Here is a 24,247-nt window from a genome sequence, read left to right as displayed (position 1 = left end):
GCCACCGCCAGATCATTCATTGCACACCAAACAAACCCCACTTCCTGAAATCGGTAATGGACCTTGGTGAGGATCTGTGACCGAATAGGGCCCTAGCAACCGCATAATCCTTATAGGATGATCTTTTTGTGATCATGTATGGCTGACCGATGCCAGGAAATGGCCACCTTCCAAGAACTTGGTTTTAAAACAGGTAAGATATACTTCACTAGAAACCTGAGCGACGCCGTCGGCTGCGTTCGATTTTTATGGTTTCTAAAAAACCACTTTGTGGAATCTTCTTTCCCACCTGAACACGGTGTTATGAATAGCGTGGTAGGCATATGTTGTGTTTTTATTTTTTAACTTGTCCGAGAACCAAGGTTCTTTGGAGGCCAGAGGAATGAATTTAAAACGTCGAAAGGCAAGGATGGCAGTAAAGGAAGTTTTTCAGTTGAAAAATACTTGAACGTTGTTTCATCATTACATGGGAAGCAAGCCAAACTTTTCCAGACAAGAAGGTAAAGACATTTTCCGTTCGACATTGGCAAGAATGCATCAAGTATCATTAGCAATTCCAATAATCATCTGAAATGAAGTATCTTCTGATATTTTTCTGCTTAAGTCTCTTCAAAGGATGCTCTCATTGAGTTCGACTAAATTAATAAACCCAAGGCAAAAATGTGTCTTCTACATAGAGTTATCTTAGGGAGAAATTTGGCTTCAGCTTTTCATGTGAATTCAGATCTCTCAAGGTGCGTAGGAGGAACCAAGTTGACCAAATTAATGATTGAAAAGTAAGCTCGGGAGCCCAAATGTCCCTTGATAGTAACAGTCCTTTTAATTCTCCTCTCCCTCCTCTTGTTGCGGACAAACAAACGGAGAAATACAAGAATACTCTCTAAGATGCTTGATTTCCTCATCTATTTCCATTCAGTTGTTCTTAAAAAAAGCTATTGGGAAGTTTAGCAAAAGTGATGTTATAAAGTTAATAACCAAAAAACTTGCACAACTGGGCTTTTCCAAGTAATGATTTGTTGGAAATGATGATTACCATTGTCTTGACGCGTTGTCAATCATACAGTATACAACCGCCTGTAAAATGATTACTTTCATGTCATAATTGTTCGGAACTTTACTCAAAGAGAATTTGAGACGTCTCCCAGAGGAGTTGATGGCTTATTCGTTGTCTCACAGTATTTGGGCAAAGAATTGTTCATTTAATAATCTCTTGATAAAATCTGGCATCTTGGAGCGGATTCTCTCGTTTTTACGTTTGTTTGTCCGCACCAAGACAAAGCAGAGGGCGCTACCTTCGTTCAATGAAGAGGACAATGGGGACAATTGCTTGCAGGTATCAGCCGATGCTTCATGTAAAAATAAGTTTTATCACGTTATTCGCTATTTTGATTGTTTATGGATACTCCTTTATCAAAGACAATTAATTTTTGAAAATTGAAATTTCATAAACCAATTTCTTATCAACAAATCCTTGTATAAAGTTTAAAGAACTAACTAACTTCCATTGAATTTTTGACCATTTTATAAGGCTAACCTAATCGGTCTTGTCCATGAATCAAAATTTGAAGACACAAGGGTCACAACTCATTTTTCCTCATCTAATCCACTCCAAAACATCGGTCATCTTCCTTTCAAAATATCGCGGAGCTCTCAGTCTAAACCCAAAGCATTGATGTATGTTACGAGTCTATGCAACCTAATCTTGTTCCGGGGACTCAATCAAACTGGCGACTGATCTACTTTTCGTTCACAAATCCTGTGCTGGGTTGACCTCTTTAACTTTTGCGTGATGGAACAAGGGACCATCAGACCAATGAGAGTGCAGGTTTCAGGGAGAGCAAACATCAATTTTGTTGCCATCGTGAAAATTGCGTCTACGCATAATTGCATTCTCCAAAAAAAAAATCAGGGATCCATGTCGTGTAAATTTGTGCAACCATTATTCAACCAAAAGTTGGGTATGTCAAAGGAGCTTGGGAGGCACGAATAGAATTTGCTATGAATTATCGCATATTCTATGAGCCACTCAACTTAAGTTTGAAGAAATTCAAGTGCTATATATTTTGGAGCAATATTTTTTTGCGTTTGTTGATCGAATGTGATTAGAAAAGCCGCTTACGCAAAATTTCAGTGGAATATGCACAATTTCATACATTTGAACCTAAATTGACGAAAGCGATAAGTGAGAGAAATTAGCCCAATTTCAAGTTAGGATTGAAATATTTATCCAAAGATCATCAGTTGGGGTCGGAGAAATATTTTTTTTGGTTCTATTAGGTTTTACAATATTTTGGGGTTAAAAAACGTTTTCACTAATTTTAACCATTAAAAAAAAATCTAAAACCAAGGATTCTCCGGGAAATTGAACGGTTTATGCTCATGTTTAGGGGAAATATACGTTTCATACAGAGTGGAAAGCAGTGGACCCTGATAAGGAGAAGCTGACGGACAAAGTTTAGAGGATGGCCAGTAGATGGCGCCAGCATCAAAGGGTCATGGATGAAAGCCTAGTTGTACTAGAGCATTGGCTCTTAAGGTCATTAACTTTCAAAATGAATCTAAATTGGTTTTAAAACGTTGTAAAAGTCACACAATATGTGGAACACGTTCTATCGACCCCATAGCGCAAGTTAAAAATAGTTTTAAATCCTCTTTTGCTTTATTTTGAAATTTAGAGACCGTTGCTTTGCCTGTTAACGTTTGTCCCCGCCCAAAGATTTGTTTGACATTGAACCCCAAGCTTTCGTCACGATACATTGTTGAACACATACAGTAGTGCTATCCTGCAAATGATTCAGTCTTAACGTAAAGGCAATTGTTAACAATTCCACCGTTTTCCCCAAAAAAATAATGATCAAAAATGCAAGTGAGCACAGTCTTGATTTTCAGAGCCAAAACCAAGGGCTTACTGAAGACCGCCAAGAGGCCCAGAGATGTGGGTGAGCCTTTTGGTGGCCATCCTGGAACAAAGGACGAGTGGACAATTTCATGCAAGAACAGCTAATCCTTTTACAACAGGGCAAACCTAGGGCAAAGATCTGGGAATATAAGAGACAGTTTTCAGAGGGCCAAAAGTCAGAAGATTGCCAATCTTCCTTAGACTTGTGTAATTAAATTCGATCATTCCTGGCGAAGTGATGGGTTTTTCGATAGCCACTTTCAATGAAAGTTTGAGACTCCGTATGATCAAGCAATTATTTGAGGGCGGGAGAAAGATTTTCAGAAGGCACAAAGAGTGGCCTTAAATCTCTCTTCCCACCCTATTTACATGGCCTTAACACGCTATTTTTCCCTTCAAACTAAAGGATGAAAAAAAAACTATATTCATCTGGCATTCGTTATGTTTCATCTCTTAATGATTTTCTTCGTTTTTGTTATAGCCAATTAATTCTCGCAGAATCATGTTATTGATTTTTAAAGCCTTTCATCTACTTTGTTCTGGACCATGATTTCAAGGAGCTTCAAAATGTGATTTTCGCTGACAAGTCATTGATATGTGCCCATATCAAATTTGAAGTTTGCGTTGACCACATTTTTGAGCCCCTTTTCTCAACCCCTTGACCCGGTCTCACGACTATTTTTTAGTTTAAATGAACCCAAAACGTGTCGACTCGAAACCAAATGATTTTAATCACATTTTGTAGCTATCTTAAACGAGAAATCTTTACATTGACAAATCAATCCAAGAATCGACATTTGAGTCCTATTACAAAATTGATGAGGTCTCCTTATAGTCTTCATAATTAAAGTTTTCGCTAGTGTCAATAATGACAAAAAGTGCAGAGAATCCCTTGGAGTTGATGGTGTCGTCAGATTTGAAACGAAGGAGCAAAGCCTCATCGGCCGAGACTATTTCAGGAGGCACCTAAAACAAAATAAACGTGGATTAGCACGGAACGTACAAACTAACTTTCACCCAGCCTCACTAAATTTGTCACTCGTGCTGGGCCGATTCCGGCAAAAGTCGGACTTTGATTTTTTGACTTGTTGACCGACTCGAGTCTTTTACTGGAGCCATCTCAAGCAAAAAGACTCATCTCGTGAAATTCTGAGGAAAAAATGATTTTTTTTTTCTTGACGAGTCCGGACTCGATTCCGGCCATTTTCTCCAAAATAGAGAGAGAAGCACTCGAGCGCACCCCGACTCGAACCCGGTCTCGCCCCAGCACTATTTGTAACATTGCCGAAAAAAGGCGCTCCGGTAGCAATATCAACATGCAAAAAGAACACAATATTTGCGTTTCGAATACAGTAGATTACGTACTTGATTACCGCAGAACCTTCCGTACGGTGGACCAGCATCGTCGTAACCAGAGAACACCTCCACAAAATCGTAACCACACTCCAGTTCATCCTCCATTTCAAACGTGGTGAAACTCAGGTGGACGTTTTTCCCTATGGATGGTCAACATGATTAGAAATGGGAGGGACATTCTTGGTGTATTTTCTTGATGTACGCACGGATTTCTAGAAATATGGACCAAGTCGGCCAGCTCTTGACCCTAAGTACAATTATGAGTCACTTTTCGAAAGATACTAATACAAATGGGAAACGTAGATCTCTTCAATGGAAGAAAGGTCATTTCTAATGTTATTAACTTTGAAAGTGGTTTGTTTCACGGTTGCGCTACCAAAAGTATTTGTAGCTGACCAGGAGCAGGTCGAAATTTCGAATTTTATGCGGCCACATCTCCTGAGTACCCTAGGCATGGTTTTGGGCTCAGATATGGCCAAGATCTTGGGACATTGAACAGGTCTTATTTTGAATAAAATAAATGGCGCAGGTGATGAGAAATTTTTGCTTCCGTTCCCTGTCCAAATCTCTAGAAGTCCGTGCTTAATGCTACTCACCTCGGGGAGCTTCAATGATCCAATCACAATCAGCATTGTTCTCATAGTTTGTATCGCCGAAGAAGGCATGAGATTTGATTTCTTGGACCATAGACGTGGCCTCCAGATGGCCGCCACAAACTGAGGAAATTGAATTGTTTCGAGACGATTACAAATCATATGTTTTTACAATTCATTTTGAATTCAAACTCATTTCACCATCCTTACGAAAAGACCACAAAGTGTCTGGCCTGAAACCTAGACCTGTGGAGTAAATTGTATTGCAATGAAATGATGTGAATAGTACTTTGTCTGATAAAATGCAAAATCTATGCTGATTTTGAACTTGCAATGTATTACTTTGACGTGTGTTGTTGTACTGAAGAAGGCTCATTCTGAGTGGTGTTTAAGTGTATTCCTCATTCATGGAAAAGAATTTTATTTGGCAGAAGAAATCTTGCGTAGCTAAAACATAGGCATTTTTCTCTTCAGATCCATGGCTTTTCGCAGTATGAGCATAACAATTGGATAATCAGTGAAAAAAAGAACAGTAAGTAACACAATTCCCACAATTATAATGTTTTGACTCAAATCCCCACAATTTGATGTTGTTTTTGTAGTTGCGGCACTAAGGAACAATTATAAATTAATTCAGGAGAAGAAAATCTCAATATTTAGCTCTCAAAAATAGAATATCATTTCGGAAATGAAAAAGTGTCCATGGAACTGATAAAACATAACAATTTTCCATTAAAAATAAAAAGTAAATTCGCTGGGTGAACCATGATTAAGGACGGTTTTTTTTTCAAATCTACCCGCATATTTTGGACAATTTTCCAAAGCGAACCCCCCGATGGTTCTGGAGTTCAATTGTGATAACTAAAAATCGAAAAAGTCGATTTTTATCATTGCAATGTTTCATGTCCGTAAGTTTTACTTTATAAGTAAAGCCAACAGAAAATATTTTTTTTTGTCCAAAGAATGTCAATTTCATCGGTTGGGGTTTTTTTGGTTTGCTTTGATTTTGTAGGGCCTTTTCAGACCGCTACAAGGAAATTACTCAGGAAAAAATGAAAAGTTATAATTCGTGTACTAATTACCTATTAGATGTTCCCTTCCATACCATTGCATTGCCAGGGATTACCTAAATAGCCAAGTCTTTCGTAACAATTGTACTATGGGGCCGTTTAGGCAAGCTCTGGCAGGTTCGTTTGTTTGCTGGTACCAGTGTCAGTGATGCAAGTTTGGGGCTTCAAACACGTTTTTGAGAAGCTGACCCGTCTTTCACATTGCTATATGAGGAAAGGTCATCTTCGTTAAAACTAGTTTGAAACGCTAATTTTGCATCACTGGCATTGGCAGGCAAGTTTGTTTGCTGGTACCAGCTCTTGCCTAAATGTCCGAATTCTAACGTATAAGGAGAGCCAATAAGAAACAGATATGAATGAGATCATTGTACAAAGAACCGGACGCCAAAGGGGCCCGTTTATTGTTTACCGGTTGTGTGGATGGCCCTGAATCCTTTGCGTTGTACGGAGGCATCGGACTTGAACACCAAGAGCATCTTTGAGTGCGTGGCCACAATTGGATGGGGAAGTTTGCTGCCACAAAAGCGACCCAAATCGTGATCCTCCGTGGTGTGACCGTCGTATAAGACCACGTGGTCATAGGCGCACTCCTGGTGAGGCTCCATTTCGAAGTCAGTGAAGATCTGTAATCACGAGAGCTGCTGGTTGTTGTTCCCTGATGCAATTACGGGGAGAAAAGTGTGTCTGAAAGCTGCACTCACCAATTTGATTCGGTGTCCTGGGGTCGTGGAAAAGATCCACACGCAATCCTTCTTGGGTGGATAGTAGTCCGGATAGTGGGGACTCTCAATCTGGTTCTCCTCGCCACTTTGGTGGCTGATCACCTCATGCTTGCAACCCCCTTCCTTGCAATCGTGGTTGTTCTCGTGAAGCACAAATCCTACGGAAAGACATGTCCCCCCCCCCCCATAATGGTTATAATCTTTTCATAGCAAAAAATGGATATAATAAAAATATAATTAATATTAATATAAATTATAATGGTTAAATAGCCAATCTTCCAGGATACAGGGTGTAAAGAAGTTAAGGGCCGCTCTTTGAGGCTTCTGAAAATCCTTTCCCCTTACTTAAAGAATAATTTGATCATATTGAATCCGCAGTTTTCAACGAAAGGGCATATTGAAAAACCTAGCGCCATACCATGAATTATCCGAATTAACTCTAAAGGTCATTGGTAACCCTCTGATGTTTGGCCTCCGAAAGATCGACTCTTGAAATTCCAGATTTCGGCCCTTGGTCCGGTCTGTTCTAAATGAATTCATCGCATTTGCATGAGGTTCTCCACTTTCAAATGGTTTGAGGATAAACTCTGAAAGGCTCACCAACGTCTCTTGGTCTTTGCCGGCCTTCAGGATGCCCTTACCTTTGGTTCTGGCCTTAAGATTGCGCTCACTTGAATTTTCAGACATTGTTTTGACGGCAATCACTCGGATCGCATCTAGGATATTGTTAGGCCATTTGTAATATGCCACTATATACTAAACAGTGTCTCTTAACGAATCCTTGTGGTTTGATAGCAAAGAAATCTTTGAGCAATGAGATATATAGTTAAAAACAGTCCTTAATTTTTTTACACCCAGTAAGAGTAAGAACGATGGTCTAACCTTGTCGACAGGTGCAGTAGTACGCTCCGATGGTGTTCCGGCAAATGTGTTGACATCCTCCATTGTCCGTGGCACATTCATCTTTATCTGTTCAAATGTTCAATGGGAGGGTTGCTCAAGGGTCTGAGTTTCAATTAAAAGCCTGCTATGGTTCCATTTAGAGAGCAAACCTGTGAAGAAAATCGCTCCAAAGCCGGTCTTTTGGACCGAGTTGTCCGAGACGAACTCCAAGCGAAGCAAATTCCCTTCGGAGGTGATAACAGGGGGAAGACGAGAACCACAGAAGAGGCCATGCTTCCTCATCTCACCATCTCCCATTTTGGACGACAATGACAAGCTATCATATTCACAGTTCTCCTGGAAATTGTCAGTCACGAAAAAAAAAGGAAAGAAAACTCATTTAAAAACCTTTCTGGAGTGATGACTGGAAAATGAAATCGTTTCAAATCATTCAAAGTCACACCCAAAGTCTTGATTCAAAAATGGGCATCTTCGAGCATCTGTGTTTATAGATATGTCTATAATATAATAACTCATCTTTGATGTGATTGAGGAAATGTTTAACATTCTGTCAATGACGGAGCTCAAAATGCGAGATTAGAAAGTAGAAAGAACTAAAGTTTTGAAAGTGTCTGTTCATATTGAGCTCTTTTCAATGTAACAAGTCAGCAACAAACGCTGCACTGTAGAACTCAAAACATACTTCTGTAGTATTGAGGAATTTGCATCATTCAATATTATTATTTGCATTATTATTACATTGCTTCTCTAACTGAAAGCATGTTTCATCAAGAAGGTTCGCCAAATGGGAAGGGTCATTCCGAAAGCCTTTCGCCATATGCTACAAAGAAAGCAGAAATTGTCAGACCTCTTTCATTAAATCAAATTTGTCGGAAATGGTCCCATAAAAAGTGCCCTTGCCCTTCAGAGAGACCCGGCAATGCAATGGAATGCAAGGTCGTGTTATAAACGATTTCAACCCCGACGTCAAAGCCCCGGAAAAGCCAATCACAAATCCTTGGTCGGCTCTTTTGGTGGAGTCCAAATCGGTGATCGGCGTTTGTATTGTACTTGTATGAGACGAAACTTGAGGGTCTTACGTTATTGCCCTCAATCTCGAAATGCGTGAAGTTCACCGTGATTCTCCATTGGGGCTTGGCCATAATCTCCCAAATGCACTTCTTGTTGGCCGGATACAGGTCTGGGAACGATGGAGAGGTTATGGTTCCATTGGCCATATCGATAAATCCTCCACAAGTATCTGGGACGAAATAGAGGGGAGCGGATTGATTGGCAAATCGATGGTAAATTTAGGTCTCATCCAATCAACACTTTGCTCTATTGACTTAAAGGGCGAAGGACACCACGTGGTACGACCGGCAAACCGGAGGTACGTACATTGGAACGAGTCAAGTACAGGGATATTGGAGAAAATAGGAGGAAAAGGAATGCGATTCAATTAACAAGTTATACGGGTTCGTTCAAATGTTTTGTTTTACGCTTTTATTTCCAATTATTTTGGTTTGCTAAAAATGCCTTTTTTTTTTTTTGCTCAAAAAGGATATCTTATTTGGGTAGCCCTCAGCTGCTTATTGAAGCTCTTAAGTTTTGAAACAGGTCGTTCAAAGGGATACCTCGAAAAAACGAACCAAATCTAAATTTCGCCACCCTGACATCTCAAAGTCAACTTTGACGTTCACTACTTCTATTTGCACACAGGGGTCCTGCTTCGGTTTTTATTCATTTTTTATGGTTGGGGAATCGAACTTTATTGGTAAAGGTGACAAAAATCGTTCTGAATGCAATTTGTGATAGGTAATGTCTAAATCGGAACAAACAGATAAAGATCATGTACTTCATCATTGGGCAATTTTGCTTTCTCAGCCCAGGACAATGCCTTTGCATTCTTCATTTCAATAATTATTTCCCTAAACACGCCTCTTTCAATTCTTCATGTCAATAACTGTTTCTCTATAAGTGCCTCTATTCATTTTGAAAACCTGTCTGCAGATCCTCGCTTTCATGGCTATAACCAATATGAATTTTGAAGGTTGAAAGGCGTACTTGAATCTATCCGTCTCACTTGTCCTTCGTACGGTTTTTTGATGAGGACATTCATTTGTTCCCAATTGGAATGGTCCACAAAGTAAAGGTATACTCGTACGTATATGGAGTGTTTATTCAAAAAGCCAAACTTCATTATTGGCCTCGTTTCAATTGAATTCAAGGGCGGCCGTTTCCCTCAATCCTTACATTCGAGACCCAACAATGAGGTGGATCACACTCTTGAGCGTCATTGGATCCGTGAAGAACTCATTTCAAATGGAACCTGAAGAACTGGAACTTCTCATAACATTTGATAGCCCCAACACGATTATCATCGTCACTGAAGAGTTCCCTGGCCTTCATTTGAGTGCTTTACTCCGGCATTTCATCACTTGGACCAATTCTGAGCATCTTCACAGGGTCCTGGAGGCTCATACTGAACTGGGTGCTTGCAACCTGATTCTTTTGAGTCATCAGCGAATTCCGCACAATATGACAGTGCCACAAAATGTCCGTGTTTTCACGGAAAGGACGGGCAAATACAAGGCCAGCCGACAACTTTTCCTCGTTCAACGGGAATCTAAGCCCAGGGAACGTGTTGTTCTTCTCAACGGGGAAAGTCTTCGTCTAGTCAGATCCTGGACCAAAATTGAAGGCATTTGGCATCACAACCATCACTCCAGTTTAAATGGTACCGTCATCCGACTAGGGTATATCTCAGCCCCGCCCTACTTCTTCCTGGACGAGAATGGTTTGTACGTCTCTCAGGGTTTGGTAATGAAATAATTCAAAAACTATTCTGTTCAAAAAGATCAGCCCAACGGATTCTGTTACGAAATTTGGCAGATCTTGTCGGAGAACTTGGCCTTCAAGATGGAATTGGTGCCGTCATTTGATGGGAACTATGGCTCGTTGGAAAATGGTTCTTGGAATGGATTGATGAAATTGTTGATTGATGGTGACATTGATTTCACTGGCTCGTTGCTCGGTATTTGAACATTTTAGTTGAACCATTGGGTAATAACGCCGAAACAATGTTGCGCTTTTTCCACACAAGACAAAATACCCTTTTTCATGTTTCTATCCTCATTGAAAGCATATTTCCCCTTGTCAAGATAAGAATGGATCAAAAAGTGCAAGCGTTGGAATACACCCTACAGATACGCTTGCCGGGTGACAAGGACACATTTAATTATTGCACGGATTGACTAATTCGGGTTCGGATCTTTTACTTTATTGTTAAGAAAACAACCAAACCTCCAAGTTCGTTTCAAATCTTGACTCGGCTTAGCTTGATGCTATCTGAAATGAACTATATCTAACGAGCCTTCTAAGAATTCTTTGAATTATTCACTTGGTTGATTTTACTCTTTTAAAAACTTCCTTTACATGGAGCTTGCCTTTTTATACAAGTTAACTTCAACAATTTCAAACAGGAGAGAATTCGAAACTCTGTTGTCGAATAACTTTGGCTCTGAACCATTTGTAGTCGTTCTACTCTCGAAGATTCCAAAGATTTAAGAAAAATTTTATTTTTCAATTTATTGCTTTTTGAATCTGTGACCTCCCAACAAGTCAGAGGTTGCGAGAATAGAGGAGCCCGATCCATGTCCATGTTAGGGAGACTTGGGCTAAACTGAAATAAACTAAGTTTATTCACTGATTCATTGATTTGCACAAATTGCCGTTGTCTGACCAAAGGAGTACTATTTCGACGTTATTAGCCCAATTGACATTAGGAAATCCAATTACGATTATTATTGACGTAGCTCCTCAAATCTCGTTTAGCACTGGGGGAGCATCGCGCCCAACATGGAAGATACCTGGGGGAGGTTCTCAAAGACAAAACAATTTTGTTGACTCATCGAGACGTCCGAATGGAAAAATTCATGATGAGCTCGATTTTGGACCGAGACGTTGTGCTGGCTTGGATTGGCACTGTGCTAGTGGCTTTGCTGGCTACTCTGGTCATGAGTGTCATGGAAGTGAGGAGAACTTGGACGGACGACCTTCTGTCAACCTGGAGTCTGATCTGTCAGCAAAGCATCTGCGTTCAGCACAGTCGACCTTCAAGGCGGATTTTGCAACTAACAGTGGTTGGGTTTGGGTTTCTGTCCTTCAGTGTCTTCTCCGGGGGCATTGTCTCCGTTATTAGTGTGGCCAATGAAGCATCGGACGTTCTCGTCACGTTGCAAAACGTCAGGGAACTTGGCTTTTCCTTATTTGTGCGTGGGGGGACGTTCATGGAGGCGGAACTAAAGAATGCCCCTGAAGGCTCGAATAGACGCCAACTCTGGGAGAAACAGGTGGGAAAGGACCCCTTTTATCGGCCTTCGGACATGGATCAACTGATAGAGAACTTCTTTTCAACCCAAAGAGGTATGCGATCCCTTGCCGTGCCTAAATTAGCCCTAATGCGCTCCATCCTCCAGGAGCTCTATGGATTGATGGAACCTCGTTTGCATATTGGATGAAACAACAAGGTCCAAATTTTGCCCATTGGGGCCTTTTGAAGCCTTCAGTCGTGGATACCCGAAAGCAATACAGTTTCATAACCACGTCAAACTCCATGCTAGCTGATGAGATCTATGCCAAGCTTTTGGTTTTGAGGGAGTCAGGCTTGCTGGAAAAACTGAAAGATAAGTGGCATCTTGATTCTCAGTACAACGGCAAGCCTGGATTGCTCGTGAGCTCAAGTTTTCAGGGTGTCTCATTAAATAGCGTAATGGCTTATTTCTCAATAGTGATCGTAGGCCTATTCCTATGCTTGGCCATTGGGGTATTGGAACACCTTGTGTTTAGCGTGCCTTGAAATCATTTATATACTGACTGACCTTCACATCGCTTTTCATCCGAGTGCAACTCGTATCCAATCTTGCATTGGCACGTGAACCCACCCAGGGTATTGATGCAATCATGTTCACACCCATGAGCGTCCGGTGAGGAGCATTCATCATATTCTGTGACGACATAAAGGTTCCGAATAAATTGTCTTGGCTTTTTGGCTTTTTGTTTACACAAACTTGCGGTCACCTTTCATGAAGCTGGCCGCAAAACCAGCTTTTTGAACAGAGCTGTCGGAGAAGAATTTTATGTACAACTGGTTTGAAGTGGACTGAATGTCAGCTGGCATCTTGTAGCCACAATAAGAGCCTATCAAGGTTGAGTGCTCATTGTTTCCATCCCGAATCTCAAGATAGTCATAAGTGCACGTGTCATGCAGCTCAATCTGAAACAGGGCAAGGCTCGATATTTTCCAAACAAATTCAAGGATTTGATGCAATTCTATAACCGATCAGACCTCAAATGATTGAAACTTGAGGGCCACTTGAAATCCCTCGGGAACGGTGATTTTCCAAATACATTCCTTGTTGGGTTGGTAGTGCTCTGGGTAATAGGGGGACTCCAACTCTCCCTCATCCATGATCAGATCCCCACCACAAACCGCTGAAACAGCACGTTTCAAAATGTCATTTTTCGTCTCTTCCTCTTGGGTTGCGACGTGACTCGGTTTGATCGCAATCAAAAGGAACTCTCAAGTGGCAATAATGAGACTTGGGTGAGTGTTCAAATTTTGGTCACTTTTGCCAGGCAATTATCTTGTTCGAAGTAAGACTGCTGAATGGTAAGTGAAACAAAGGATAGCAACAAAAGAAAAATAGACATATGTACCCTCGTAGCTGATTGTGAAGCCGTTGTGAGGCAAGGCGTTTGTGGAAGTATGGTAAGTCAACAATAACCTGGATCCGCTTGACACAATGGGTTCAGTTGGGATCACATTTCCACACAACCTGGCTAATAAGAACCATACTATGACTGTGGTGATACAATTCCATCGTCAAATGTAGGATCGGATCGTTACCAAGGAGTTCCGATCTGCTCCAATATCCATCCCGAATCTCCAAGTAGTTTGTCTGACATCCATTTGAAGGTGGAATATCAAGAGAGGTCACATTCAACACGATGTTCTCTCCATGGGTTGAGATGATTCTCCACACGCAGCGATCACCCTGAAAACATCTTTTCATCCAGTGATGCCATACTTGTGCAACAAACATCTGATTTTCATAGCGCAATATTTTTGCGATGGCAGAGAGCGAAGCTATTGATTGGTTTTTGCAGAAAAATCTTTCGGTGGAAGCATAATCAATATGGTGACTGAACAAGATCAAAGGGAAGAGATAACAACTGAGATTGCTGCCAGTTCATTATCCCACATGTTGCCAAAGAACAAACTTTACTGATGAAGAAACAAGGGTCTTCACTCCAAAACCATTTCTTTCTTTCCTTTTCTCATTTGTTGTGGTCTCTCAAATTTACAACACTGTCTCATCAACTTGTGAGAAAAAGAGCAAAATGAATCAGAGTGGGAGGCAAAAAGCTCTTTTTAGCACAGAGTTCATCACTACTAAAGTTACTTTGTTACCATCTGGTAGGGCTTTTGAAGATGTCGAGGAGATCCAGTGTAGCTGGGATTTTGAGGCGATCCAAAGACAAGCTTGGTGTCCAAATACGTTCGTCCGCAAACTGATCCAAAACCATAGAACAAATGGGGCTTGCTGGATCAATATCAGGCAATAATAGTCATCACATTACTTAACATACTTGGACAACTGTAGAGATCCATGGTCTGAGCAATGTCACCCAGACTGAGACGCATTCTTTGACCGATCTCTGGAAGATTTTCCGCGTTTTCTGGCAAATCATCACGAGGCAAAATTGTATCCAAATAGGTTCCCTAAGCGAAAGAAGAGAGTCTTGGATATAAGGGTCCCCATATCATTAATGCCTGTGTAGTGTTTGAAATGGTTTACCTTGGAGAACGTGTTCCTGGCATAGTGCATGATACTGTCGTAATCGTATTTGTGCCCCATGGAATTGACTTCTTTTTCTGTCAACTGATTGAAGTTGTATTCCTGGCCTGTTAATCACAAATCAAAGGATCTTAAGCATCTTCAGGCATACAAGCGTTTTTAAGCGCAACCCCAAAAAGAAATAATGTTCACAGAACCTTCTTACATCAGGGTCGTCATCAACACTTTTGTCCACCCCTGTCCAAAAGTGTCCAAAAACGAGGGTGGACAAAAGTGGACAAAAATACGAAACTTTAAAACTACAAATCTAAAAGAAATTCTACTTGAAACCCATTTTTTTGTTTCAAAAATTGCTCATTGATGGTACCGAAAGCAAAATAAGTCTTTAAAACCTTTGCCATATGCCTCCAACATGACCCAAAAAGATAATTGAAAGACACCTTCTCAGCTCTATCTCACCTAAGACAGGAAGCAAGGAGCAAAGCCTCCCTCTGTCATAATACAGAAGGTGCAAAGCATTCAAAAACTGGAAAAGCAACTGATTCCATTTGCTGGTTAACATTTAGATTAGTTAAAGAAATAACATACTATAGGGTTTTGAAATTTTTGCTTGTCAACCCACTTTTGGACAATTGTACGTACATACTTGTGGACACGTTCTGCCCACTTTTGTCTCCTTTTGTCCACTTTTGGACACTTTACTTTTGTCCTCTTTTGGACACTTTTGGACACTTTTGGACACTTTTGTCCACTTGGTGTCCAAAAGTCAAGCTGATTCTCAAAATTGCCAACCCTGGTCGTCATTGGTTGGTAAAGTGGCCTGGAGGGTTTTTGAAGCCTGATCATATCCTTTTTCGCTTAACAATCTTCTTGATAGTGTTCAGCCAAAGTATGAAGCCAATTGAAACGGTTGCGTCTATTTTTAACTAAATCGTATTCAATATTTCAAACATTGTACGGCTCCCAATATCCCTGGAAATTCATTTTCACTATTAAAACGATACACTTTCTTGGACCTATTCCACATTGAATGGTTAGATCATAGAAATAGCAAAGACCAATTACGATTGTTTTAGACAATCCTGATTTAATGCATTCCGAAGCGATAAACGAGCCTTTTTTACAAGTCACAAAATGCGTCTAAATTTTTCCCTCTTTACCCGACATAATGCTGTCACGGTAGATCTGCACCCATTCGTCTCTGTCGGGTCTAGTATGCTCATGCCAGAATCCAACCACATGTCCCAACTCGTGGACCACGATCCCAAACTTGTCGCAATTCTTCCCGATTGAAATGGCTTGAGGCCCGTTGCCTCGTTTCCCAACGAACGAGCAACATCTGCAAAGGGATAAACACAACTGGTATGACATTGAAAATTACAGTGTGACAAAATGCAACAAAACGAAACTTAGTATCATGTAACGAGAGGGCGTAAGCTTTTTTAAATGGTCATTCTCAAAAAACTGGAAATATACTTATTCAAAACGTACTTGTAGTACTTGTACTTGTATTTGAAACACAATTAGGATGTTGAACTCATGTCTCAAAATATCATTCATATTTTCTCTGAAGGCAATGCTCTGGGTTGTTTTATGAAAAAGTTGAAAAACGGAAGAGGCATTTCTCAAATGCACTTTCTTGGCATTCATGCGGTCAATGCTATTTACACTAGCTATAAGATATAGATATTTAAGACTTTACACATGCCTTTTAAACCTATGCAAATGTTACCAGAGAGACAATTTTGTCTCTTGTCTTTAAATTGTTTTAAAAGCACCCTCCCTTCAACCAGGTTCTTGTGGTGTAGTGGTTATCACATCTGCTTTACACGCAGAAGGTCTCCGGTTCGAACCCGGGCGGGAACTGGGCAATTCTTTTGCATATTTTTTCTTTTTCAATATTCTTCTGTTCGAAAATTATCCCTTGGACTTTTTCTTCCAATCAATCCTTTATGAAACCTAAAATATCCTTTTTATTTTCATCATGACAGCTGTCACAGTGTGATATTGGCAGCTGCGTTGTCACATTATGGTCACTGGAAAGAGACTGGATGGGCAGGTTGCGATGCACAAAAAAGAGGAAGAAGCTTTGCAGCGCTCGCCGGCGAAACCTGTTTTCTCCTCTCTGCTCTGATATGTTCTCTGCTTGCTCTCTGCTCACCATTGAACATACACTACCAGCAGTTTGCGCCTATTCTTCCGTAGAGCCAGAAGTAGCTTGATGTCTTATACATTAAAAAAATGAAACACATTCTTGTTCCAATCATTTATTGAGTGTTCTTAAGGCAGCGATTCAATTTTGTGATCACTAAACCTTACTAATTAGTCGAAACCTGGTTTCACTTACAGTTTCTAATCTCTGTAGGTACCTAGTAGTCGCAAAATTCAGTGATTGTCTCAGTCAGGCTTTCTGTTGATACATCTGACTTTTTTGCATGCAATAGAAAATGTGCAATAAAGCAAGTACTTTGATAAGCAATGAGGGTTCAATTAAAGAGTGCTTGGCTCTTGTTTTAAGTATTTCCAGTCATGTTCTAATACTTTGAGCAGAAGAAAAGGAATAAACGGATACAAAGTCAGAGAATGCGTGCTACATGATTGATTGATTGATTGATTGATAGTATATATTTAAGGCTTTCCACAAAAATGAGGAATAGTAGTATTTGTGATTGCACACACATTGTTTACTTTAAAATTATATCTAGTTGTAATCATACACATATTTTTGTCATATCATTTATAAAGGTTCAATTACTTTGAAATTTGTAAACAAATGTCGTATTCAAGGACATACGGTTAAAGTTTTCAACGTTAGTCATGAAGTTGGGGCATTGGTGATTTGGATGATTATTGATCCAGTTTGTTTGTCGCATTGATGCGAAAAAAAAAGATTTAAAAAAATCGAAAAATTTAAGAATTGACTTCGCGGTTTATGCTACCAACCCTTTTTGAAGTAAGGGATAATTTAGTGACTTATATGGACGCTCCATCTATAAAGCTGCACTCTTGCAGAGGTGGCAAGGTCAGTTTAGAGGACAAAACTCATTTTATCAATTCCATAGCAAACCCATCGAGCCGTACTGTGAATACTTGATTCAATCATTAAGGGTAAAAGGAGGAGAAGATTCTAATTCGAATGGAATCCCTTTTCCAATTGCCCAAACTGGAATATCATTGAACGTAAAAGAAAGTCTGAGCCCTGTTTTTTTTTTCCATTTGCGGGGCAGCATCACGTGCAAATGAATGTCATCAAGAAAAACCATTAACTTACTTTCCGTAAATTTCATTTGGGTCTTGTGGGATCATTGATGATTCGTTCTTAAATGTAAAATTCTAGTCTGGTAGTCAATGTAATTTCTCCAACAACTTTTGATTCAAATTTGAAAAGAATTTGAAACCATGTTTTGCCTGTTACTAGGGAGCTAGGAGCACTACTAGGAGTGCTTCGTCAAGGTCATATCAAATTTTGTCACAATGTAATTACTATCAATATTACTAACATTTGTAACTATAAAAGATCACGCACAGTACACCTTATTTCCATATCTTTTTATTTGGTCGCCTTATGTCGTCCAATGCCAATTCATATTGAACATACCTCTCTCTACATAACTCTTCATATTTTGATTGCGTCCAAATATTTTCCAAGGCCCTAACTTAACCTCTGACATGTTCGCAATGTACTCGCATCCATGGAGTACGCTAGTAGTGCCCATCAATTTCAGGTTCAATTATTCTTGGACATGGAGTACGTCGGTAGTGGAGTGGAAAGCTCTCTGAAACCTCGCTAGAAGACGTTTTAGTTTTGCGCTACCTCTTAATCGAGTGCTTGAACATGAAGATGAAATTCATTGAGCACTCTCTCAGGTAACGAATAGCTCTACAAAACCTCGCTCGCTAGAAGACATTCGATCTTTGACTAATGTTTCCACTCCACTACTGACGTACTCCATGTCCCTTCCAGTCAATTATTTTCCTGTCCCCCACAACAACCCCGAGCAACTCACCCACAAGGCCGATCCGTGAACACAATCCAATTGGGATGTTCCTCGGTCCTCTCCACGAATTGGACGCACGTGAAGTTCTCCCAATGACGCATGGCCCTCTTGAACAGGGCCTTGTGCATGCCAGTGAAATTGCCTTCCTCAATCTCGTAGGGAATGACCCCGTGGTCCCAAATTCGTTCGGATACAGCCGTTGCCGCTCGCCGCTCACGGGTCAAGTTGAGGTGAGCTGGGCGCGCATTTCCAGACTTGGGATAAGGCCAGGCCGGAGATTTCATCTTTTTGCGCCTGCAAATAATGAATTTGGAAATGGAAAAGCCATTCCTCCAATCATTCCACAACATTAACTCCAGCGTTCTCGCATCCAATTCCTCTTTCTCTCTTTTAGGTTCGTTCAAGAACCACTCCAAGAGAGGACTGAAAGAACTTGTTACGTCCTTTTTGGGCCCAAATAAAACAGTTTTGCATAAAAGAGGAAAAGTCAATAAAGCAAGGGGGTAAAGAGGGCAAATAGTGGGATCAATGTTGACCAAGGTATGAGTCAGTGCTGAAGTATGCATTTCTCTAAAACTTTTCATTTTTCTAAACATATATTGTTTTCCCCACTCTGATTTTTATACAAAGATATTGCCAAAGTTTCTTTTTGATGCTATGGCCAATCAAACTTATGTCTAGGGACGGTTTTGAGCACCATTATCCATTCAGTTGGAGCATAAACATCTCTGAGCTTTGAGAGTTTGCGTATCTCAATCTACGGTAGTTGAGCAAAAGTATCAAATAGGTTCCATTTGAAGACAAAGCCACCGATTCCTTTTACAAGATCCTGTGTTTTCTCGAAAGTCCCTCATAACTATGTTTTTCACCAATCAGACACAGACAATTGGAAGCAATAACCTTTAGTCATTCAACAGCTGAACCATTGATGACAACAGGATACATCTGTTACCCTCCCTTCTGTCCACTAGACAGTGGTTCTTGCCACTCGAGATCACTCGATTCTCTACAAAGAGTGCATTTTACGTAGTCCTCCAAGAAGGCAACCTCCAGATTTGGAAAGACAAACGAAAGAGACCTCTTTCTTTCAGTTCGCTCACCTCAGCTCATAGAAAGTTTTCCGATCCTCTTCGTATTCCGGCGTGGGTTGAGCAATGTCTTCAATGAAAGAGCCTGAAAAGAAACGATCAGCAGTCAAACTTTCGAACTGACGCTAAAAGAGGTTCCATCCAATTTGTTCCCAACACACGATTTGTCTATCACGTTCTCAAGAACGTAAAGGCCGGATTAACTGGACCAAATATGAGCAGAACAATGTCGACATAAGAAAGTGGGCATTCCCAAATTTATTTCATTTCAACATTGATTCCGAATAGTAAACAATATGTTTTCAGGGTAAACACCGAAATTTGGCTTGAATCCTCAATCGGATTAGATGACGAGACACATTGCAAGATGCTGGAACGATTTGCATGAAACTGAGACAACGCCTGTTGTAAAAGTTGAATTCAAATGAAAATACTCGATGTTTTATTATGGCGATACCTGACACTCGTAGTCCCTTTTAGATTGTATTGAATATTTGTTGAGTTCGTTTTTATTCCCGCTTCATTTAGAGCAAAGAAAGGATTTTTTTGATATCATATTGACCATAAAAACTGTCCCTGTGATTAGAATTTAAAAGATTTTTTCTGCTTTATAAACATGCATTGTACTCTCAACTGGCTTTTGACAATGTGGATGAAGCAATTGGGAATGCCAGGTCAGTTACTACACATTATAGATCCGAAACACGTAGCCATCAGCATTTGGTTATGATTATAATATTTTTGAAAGCAAGAGATTGAAGCCTTGGCTTCAATAGGGTTGCTCGTGACCTAGCGGTTATTCTGACAATGTCTTAAATGAATTGTGTTTTTATTGTAAAAGATATAAAGAGAATTCTCTGAACCTTTTTATCAATTGACAAACTAGATAGTAATAACGTATTGTCATCTATACGTTTGAGCAATATGTTCTTTTGAATATGTTCCTGAAATTGTCTTTGTTAGAAGCACCAATGCAAACCTTTCAGCTTTTGTAAAAGGTTTGATTTTGTGATAAATATTGTTTCATTAAAGGCTAGGGCCTTCAAACGGACCCAAAGAAAATTGTTGTTCTGGTGGGCCAAATGGCATTCCTCGAATGAAGATCTTATTTTGATAACGATAACGAAAGGTACCTGGTACTGTACGTCTTCAAAAGCATCTATGAGCTTTGTCCCAACCCAGGGTCTAGGGTCAATTCTAGTGACCGTAGAGGCTTAATGTGCGTTTTGAGAGCACCTTCAAGCTCTCGAGAATCCAGGGTAGTAAGAACAATGAAGTCCACTTCGCTTCTTTCTCGGGCTCCTTCATTGTTCAATTTGCTTCTCTCTAATATTCGAAGGGAATACGTAGGCCTTGTTAATCCGATGGCATCTTTCAAGTCAGACTTGGGCATGTTTCCAATCAAGATCAACTTCATATTTTAAGGTTAGCCAGATCAGTCAACTCTATTTCGTTAGTGGATCAGATATTACATGAATATAACGCTAAATACCGGTAAGATATACATATATTTCCATCTTGAACAAGAGGGGATCCCATTCCCATAAACAATTAAGTAAATTTGAAGCTCGGGGCTCCTGAGTTGGATCTTTGTTTTTCCAATCATAATGTTGTTATTGCTAATCCAAGCCATTGAGACATTTGCGTTTTAGGCGTTCTTTAAGATGAATTGTGACGCCATGTACGGTACACTTTGCAAAAGGATAAAAAAAGTGGATCTGCAGTATTTGTGTCAGTAATGTCTCACGAAAGAGCCCTTTTAATGATAATTGACAACGAAAACTCGGCATGACTTTTAATCCCAAGTTTGGGTTGGGGTCATGCCATAAAAGTAGTGATTCTTTTGGCCAAAAGCAGGGGCAAAATTTCATTTTTCATCGAACAGAAATCATTAACAATAAAGGTTTATTTTCGTATTGTTGAATGGCATCTTATCCAAATTGAAACTCCCTTCAATTAAAATTTTTAAGGTTATGAAATTTTTCAAGGCTTGGTTCTTAATCAAGCGAGCTGGAGCCATTTCCATTCCTGAACATGTTTGCGAAAGTCGTAACTTTTTATTGCCACATAATAGAATGAATATTAATCAAAAATATATTATTTTTTTTTATGGTCCAACTCTTCCTTGAGAAGTTGGTTTTAGCTTTGAACCGTTACAAATTTAAGCGGAAAATCTCTCTTAAGCACACTTTCTACATCTTCAGTTTATGTATCCCCACATTAGTCGAATATCTCTACGGTTCATTGGTCAAACTCGAAGTCATGCCTTTTTTAAGGTATTTTTTACGAGATTATTTCTCATTGTATTAGTACTATTTAAAAAGTTTTTGATGTACATTGCAATCTGTGTTTCATTTTTTTTAAATATCCTCTTTCTTGCAAGAGTTAAGTCATTGGATATTTATATATGTGTTTTTTTGGTTTGTTTTTTACGGGCCTTTCTAACCGCTATTGGCAATATAATCCCTTGTACTATTGAAATAAAGGGTCATAATTCGTCTATTTATTACCTTTCAATCTTTATATGATATTTGGTCTACCAACAAATTTGAGTTGGCAGACTGCGCTAGTCCTTGAATGTAGTAGGGTTGATTTGGAACGCTGCTTAAAAATTTGTCCAAGTCTGAAAGATGCTACCGGATCAATAAGGCCCACGAATATTAGAGGGAATCAAATTAATCAATGAAAGAGCCCGAGAAAGAAGAGACATATGATTAGAAAATGCTATAGTTTTTTTTCTCTTTCGGTGTTGAGGGCCCATTCTGGGTTTAATGTTTCTTAAAAAACCAAACACTCCAGTAAGATCTTAAGGGGAATGAATGGTCTGAATCCCAAAGAAAAAATCATATGTTTTACTAGCTCATCTTGCGGACAATCTCCCATGATTTTTGAGTTTCATGCCCTTCCATTTCAATTTTTGTAAAGTCCCTATTCTTCAAAAATGGAGCTGATGCTCACCTGCTTTACAGGGATCCATGTCGATGTCGTTGGAAATATTGGGTTCCACTTGAAGTGTTTGCAGCATCTCAATGGGAAATCGGGCCTGTTCCAAGCAGGCTTGAGACGAGTTCCGAGGGCCTTTTTCATCCTGAGCAGCGGCACAGAAGGCATTCGTCACACTAAAGCTGGAAATCACGATCAGCGAGATCAAGTTGTAGTTCATGATGGGGTTGACAAGCACACTGTAGATTGACCAGTTTCACTTGGATGCCAAACAAAGGGGACATGGGGACATATTGTCGCAGCTTCGAAGATATCGTTTTCTCGATCTGCCTTGAGCACTCAGCTTTCGTCGTGATTCAGTTTCTTTTTGTGGCGAGAAGTTGAGACGATCGAGAGAGGAGAAGAAATACCCGTTTTGCGGATCGAATTGAGGTTGGAAGGCTAGGCAAAGGTCAAACTTGGCCTCACTTGTAGGCGCATTATGAAACGATCATCCACGAACAACACCAATTCGTTATTAAACACTTTCCCCATGGCAAAACAAAGAGAGACTCTCAAGCGTCGGGGAGGGCAGCGAGGGTGCTTCTGGGTGGACAATTGGGCATCCATCCATCCACCCGTCTGTCCATCTACAATCTATCCAGTCATGAACATCTCCAATAATGGACCAGCGACATCTCACTGTTGGCATACATATCCCAATTGGCGCATTCATTTCCTGGGAAGCTACCCTTCCTCCAATATTAAATTACTCAAGTCCTTTTATTTTATTCTCCTTCATGGGATTACATCTTGCAACCTTCAAATTTGAAAATGTTTTGGATTCCGTTTTATCAAACAACTTGGATGTGTTTTTTTTGTGTGCATATTGCTCATTAGTTTGTATGTATGAGGGAAAAAAGCCATTGGAATTTAGCCCATAGCCTTGATGTGATGACTAAAGACCTCGAACAAAAATCATTAATTTTTTTGAATATCACTTTGAAATACTTTCCCCTTTTGGAACATTTTGAAATCATCATGTGTTTTGAGCACAAATTGTGGCAAATTGACGATTTTTTTATTCAAATAGGCTTCAAAGTCGACTTTTTCTCTCAACATGTTTCAGTTATTAAGCCTGCTGTAGATGTTCCTAATTTGGTGCATTTAATACTTGAATGAACTGCAGTTTTTGGACCTTTTGTCATGGAGGTTCAGTCCTACTTCTGGAGGCAACATTCTCAACATAATCAGTAAGATGCTAAGAAAATAGTGTAAAGGGTTCGAAGTATTTTAATACTTAGATTAGGGAGGTGAGGACACATTAAAAAAGTTAAAATCACAACCTTTGGTGATTCAATTCACTAAAAATCAACAAATTTGTGATTCAAGATCTCAAGTGTTCTGCATTGAGACCAAAGTGAAAAAATGATCCATTTTATGAAGATTGCTTTTGATGCAATTTTAACCTTAACACAAGAAACCCAACAATGTTAAAATTTATTTCAAAGTATGTAAGATATTATGAAGTTATGTAAATTAGGTTATCATGTAACATCATTTTGGCTCAACAATAAAAATTATCTTAAGAGACTACTTGGTGACCAAAAAGTTTTGTTAAAGGATTTCAAATATAACTAATTTCATTTGGACATCGTTAATTTTTTTGTTAGTTCAAACACTTCTTTAAAAGTAAATAATCCTTTTTAATTCAATACTGTTTATATATTTTGTGCCTAAAAAGCTATTTTTTTAGTCTCTTTTGATCACTAAACCTGTCTAGAATCAACCTGAGCACTCTTGAGGTTTTAATTGAGTTGAAAAATAATGTCGTGTTTGTGTTTGGTTCATTTTTTC

General features: G+C 39.6%; 2 protein-coding genes and 1 non-coding gene across 4 annotated transcripts; 2 read left to right on the top strand and 1 right to left on the bottom strand.

The window, feature by feature from the left end:
• Nucleotides 1-3,606: 3,606 nt before the first annotated feature.
• On the bottom strand, nucleotides 3,607-22,998 carry LOC131892254 (protein tolkin-like). Its single transcript, XM_059242045.1, has 20 exons — nucleotides 22,427-22,998; nucleotides 19,481-19,553; nucleotides 18,390-18,674; nucleotides 15,543-15,721; nucleotides 14,383-14,489; nucleotides 14,174-14,306; nucleotides 13,995-14,095; nucleotides 13,431-13,578; nucleotides 13,241-13,363; nucleotides 12,870-13,015; nucleotides 12,602-12,797; nucleotides 12,403-12,528; nucleotides 8,623-8,783; nucleotides 7,693-7,879; nucleotides 7,523-7,609; nucleotides 6,620-6,798; nucleotides 6,328-6,541; nucleotides 4,852-4,971; nucleotides 4,265-4,395; nucleotides 3,607-3,865 (listed from the first exon to the last, which is right to left on the bottom strand). The coding sequence occupies exons 1-20, from the start codon at nucleotides 22,629-22,631 to the stop codon at nucleotides 3,707-3,709; spliced, it is 3,060 nt and encodes a 1,019-aa protein (XP_059098028.1). The 5' UTR covers nucleotides 22,632-22,998; the 3' UTR covers nucleotides 3,607-3,706.
• LOC131892257 (glutamate receptor U1-like) lies at nucleotides 9,351-12,556 on the top strand. 2 transcript variants are annotated; one of them, XM_059242048.1, is made up of 5 exons: nucleotides 9,351-9,674; nucleotides 9,751-10,319; nucleotides 10,380-10,556; nucleotides 11,357-11,947; nucleotides 12,001-12,556. In XM_059242048.1, the coding sequence occupies exons 2-5, from the start codon at nucleotides 9,791-9,793 to the stop codon at nucleotides 12,378-12,380; spliced, it is 1,677 nt and encodes a 558-aa protein (XP_059098031.1). In that variant the 5' UTR covers nucleotides 9,351-9,674; nucleotides 9,751-9,790; the 3' UTR covers nucleotides 12,381-12,556. The 2 variants fall into 2 exon arrangements, with proteins under 2 accessions (XP_059098031.1, XP_059098032.1); XM_059242049.1 differs by having other exon boundaries at nucleotides 9,351-10,319; nucleotides 12,001-12,254; nucleotides 12,313-12,556.
• Trnav-uac (transfer RNA valine (anticodon UAC)) lies at nucleotides 16,176-16,248 on the top strand. Its single transcript has one exon. It is a non-coding gene; the product is annotated as a tRNA-Val (tRNA).
• Nucleotides 22,999-24,247: the final 1,249 nt, after the last annotated feature.

Source organism: Tigriopus californicus, chromosome 12 (assembly GCF_007210705.1).
Source record: "Tigriopus californicus strain San Diego chromosome 12, Tcal_SD_v2.1, whole genome shotgun sequence".
Classification (NCBI taxonomy): domain Eukaryota; kingdom Metazoa; phylum Arthropoda; class Copepoda; order Harpacticoida; family Harpacticidae; genus Tigriopus; species Tigriopus californicus.
Note: the sequence above shows the minus strand (reverse complement) of the source record. Positions and strands in the feature narration are given on the sequence as shown.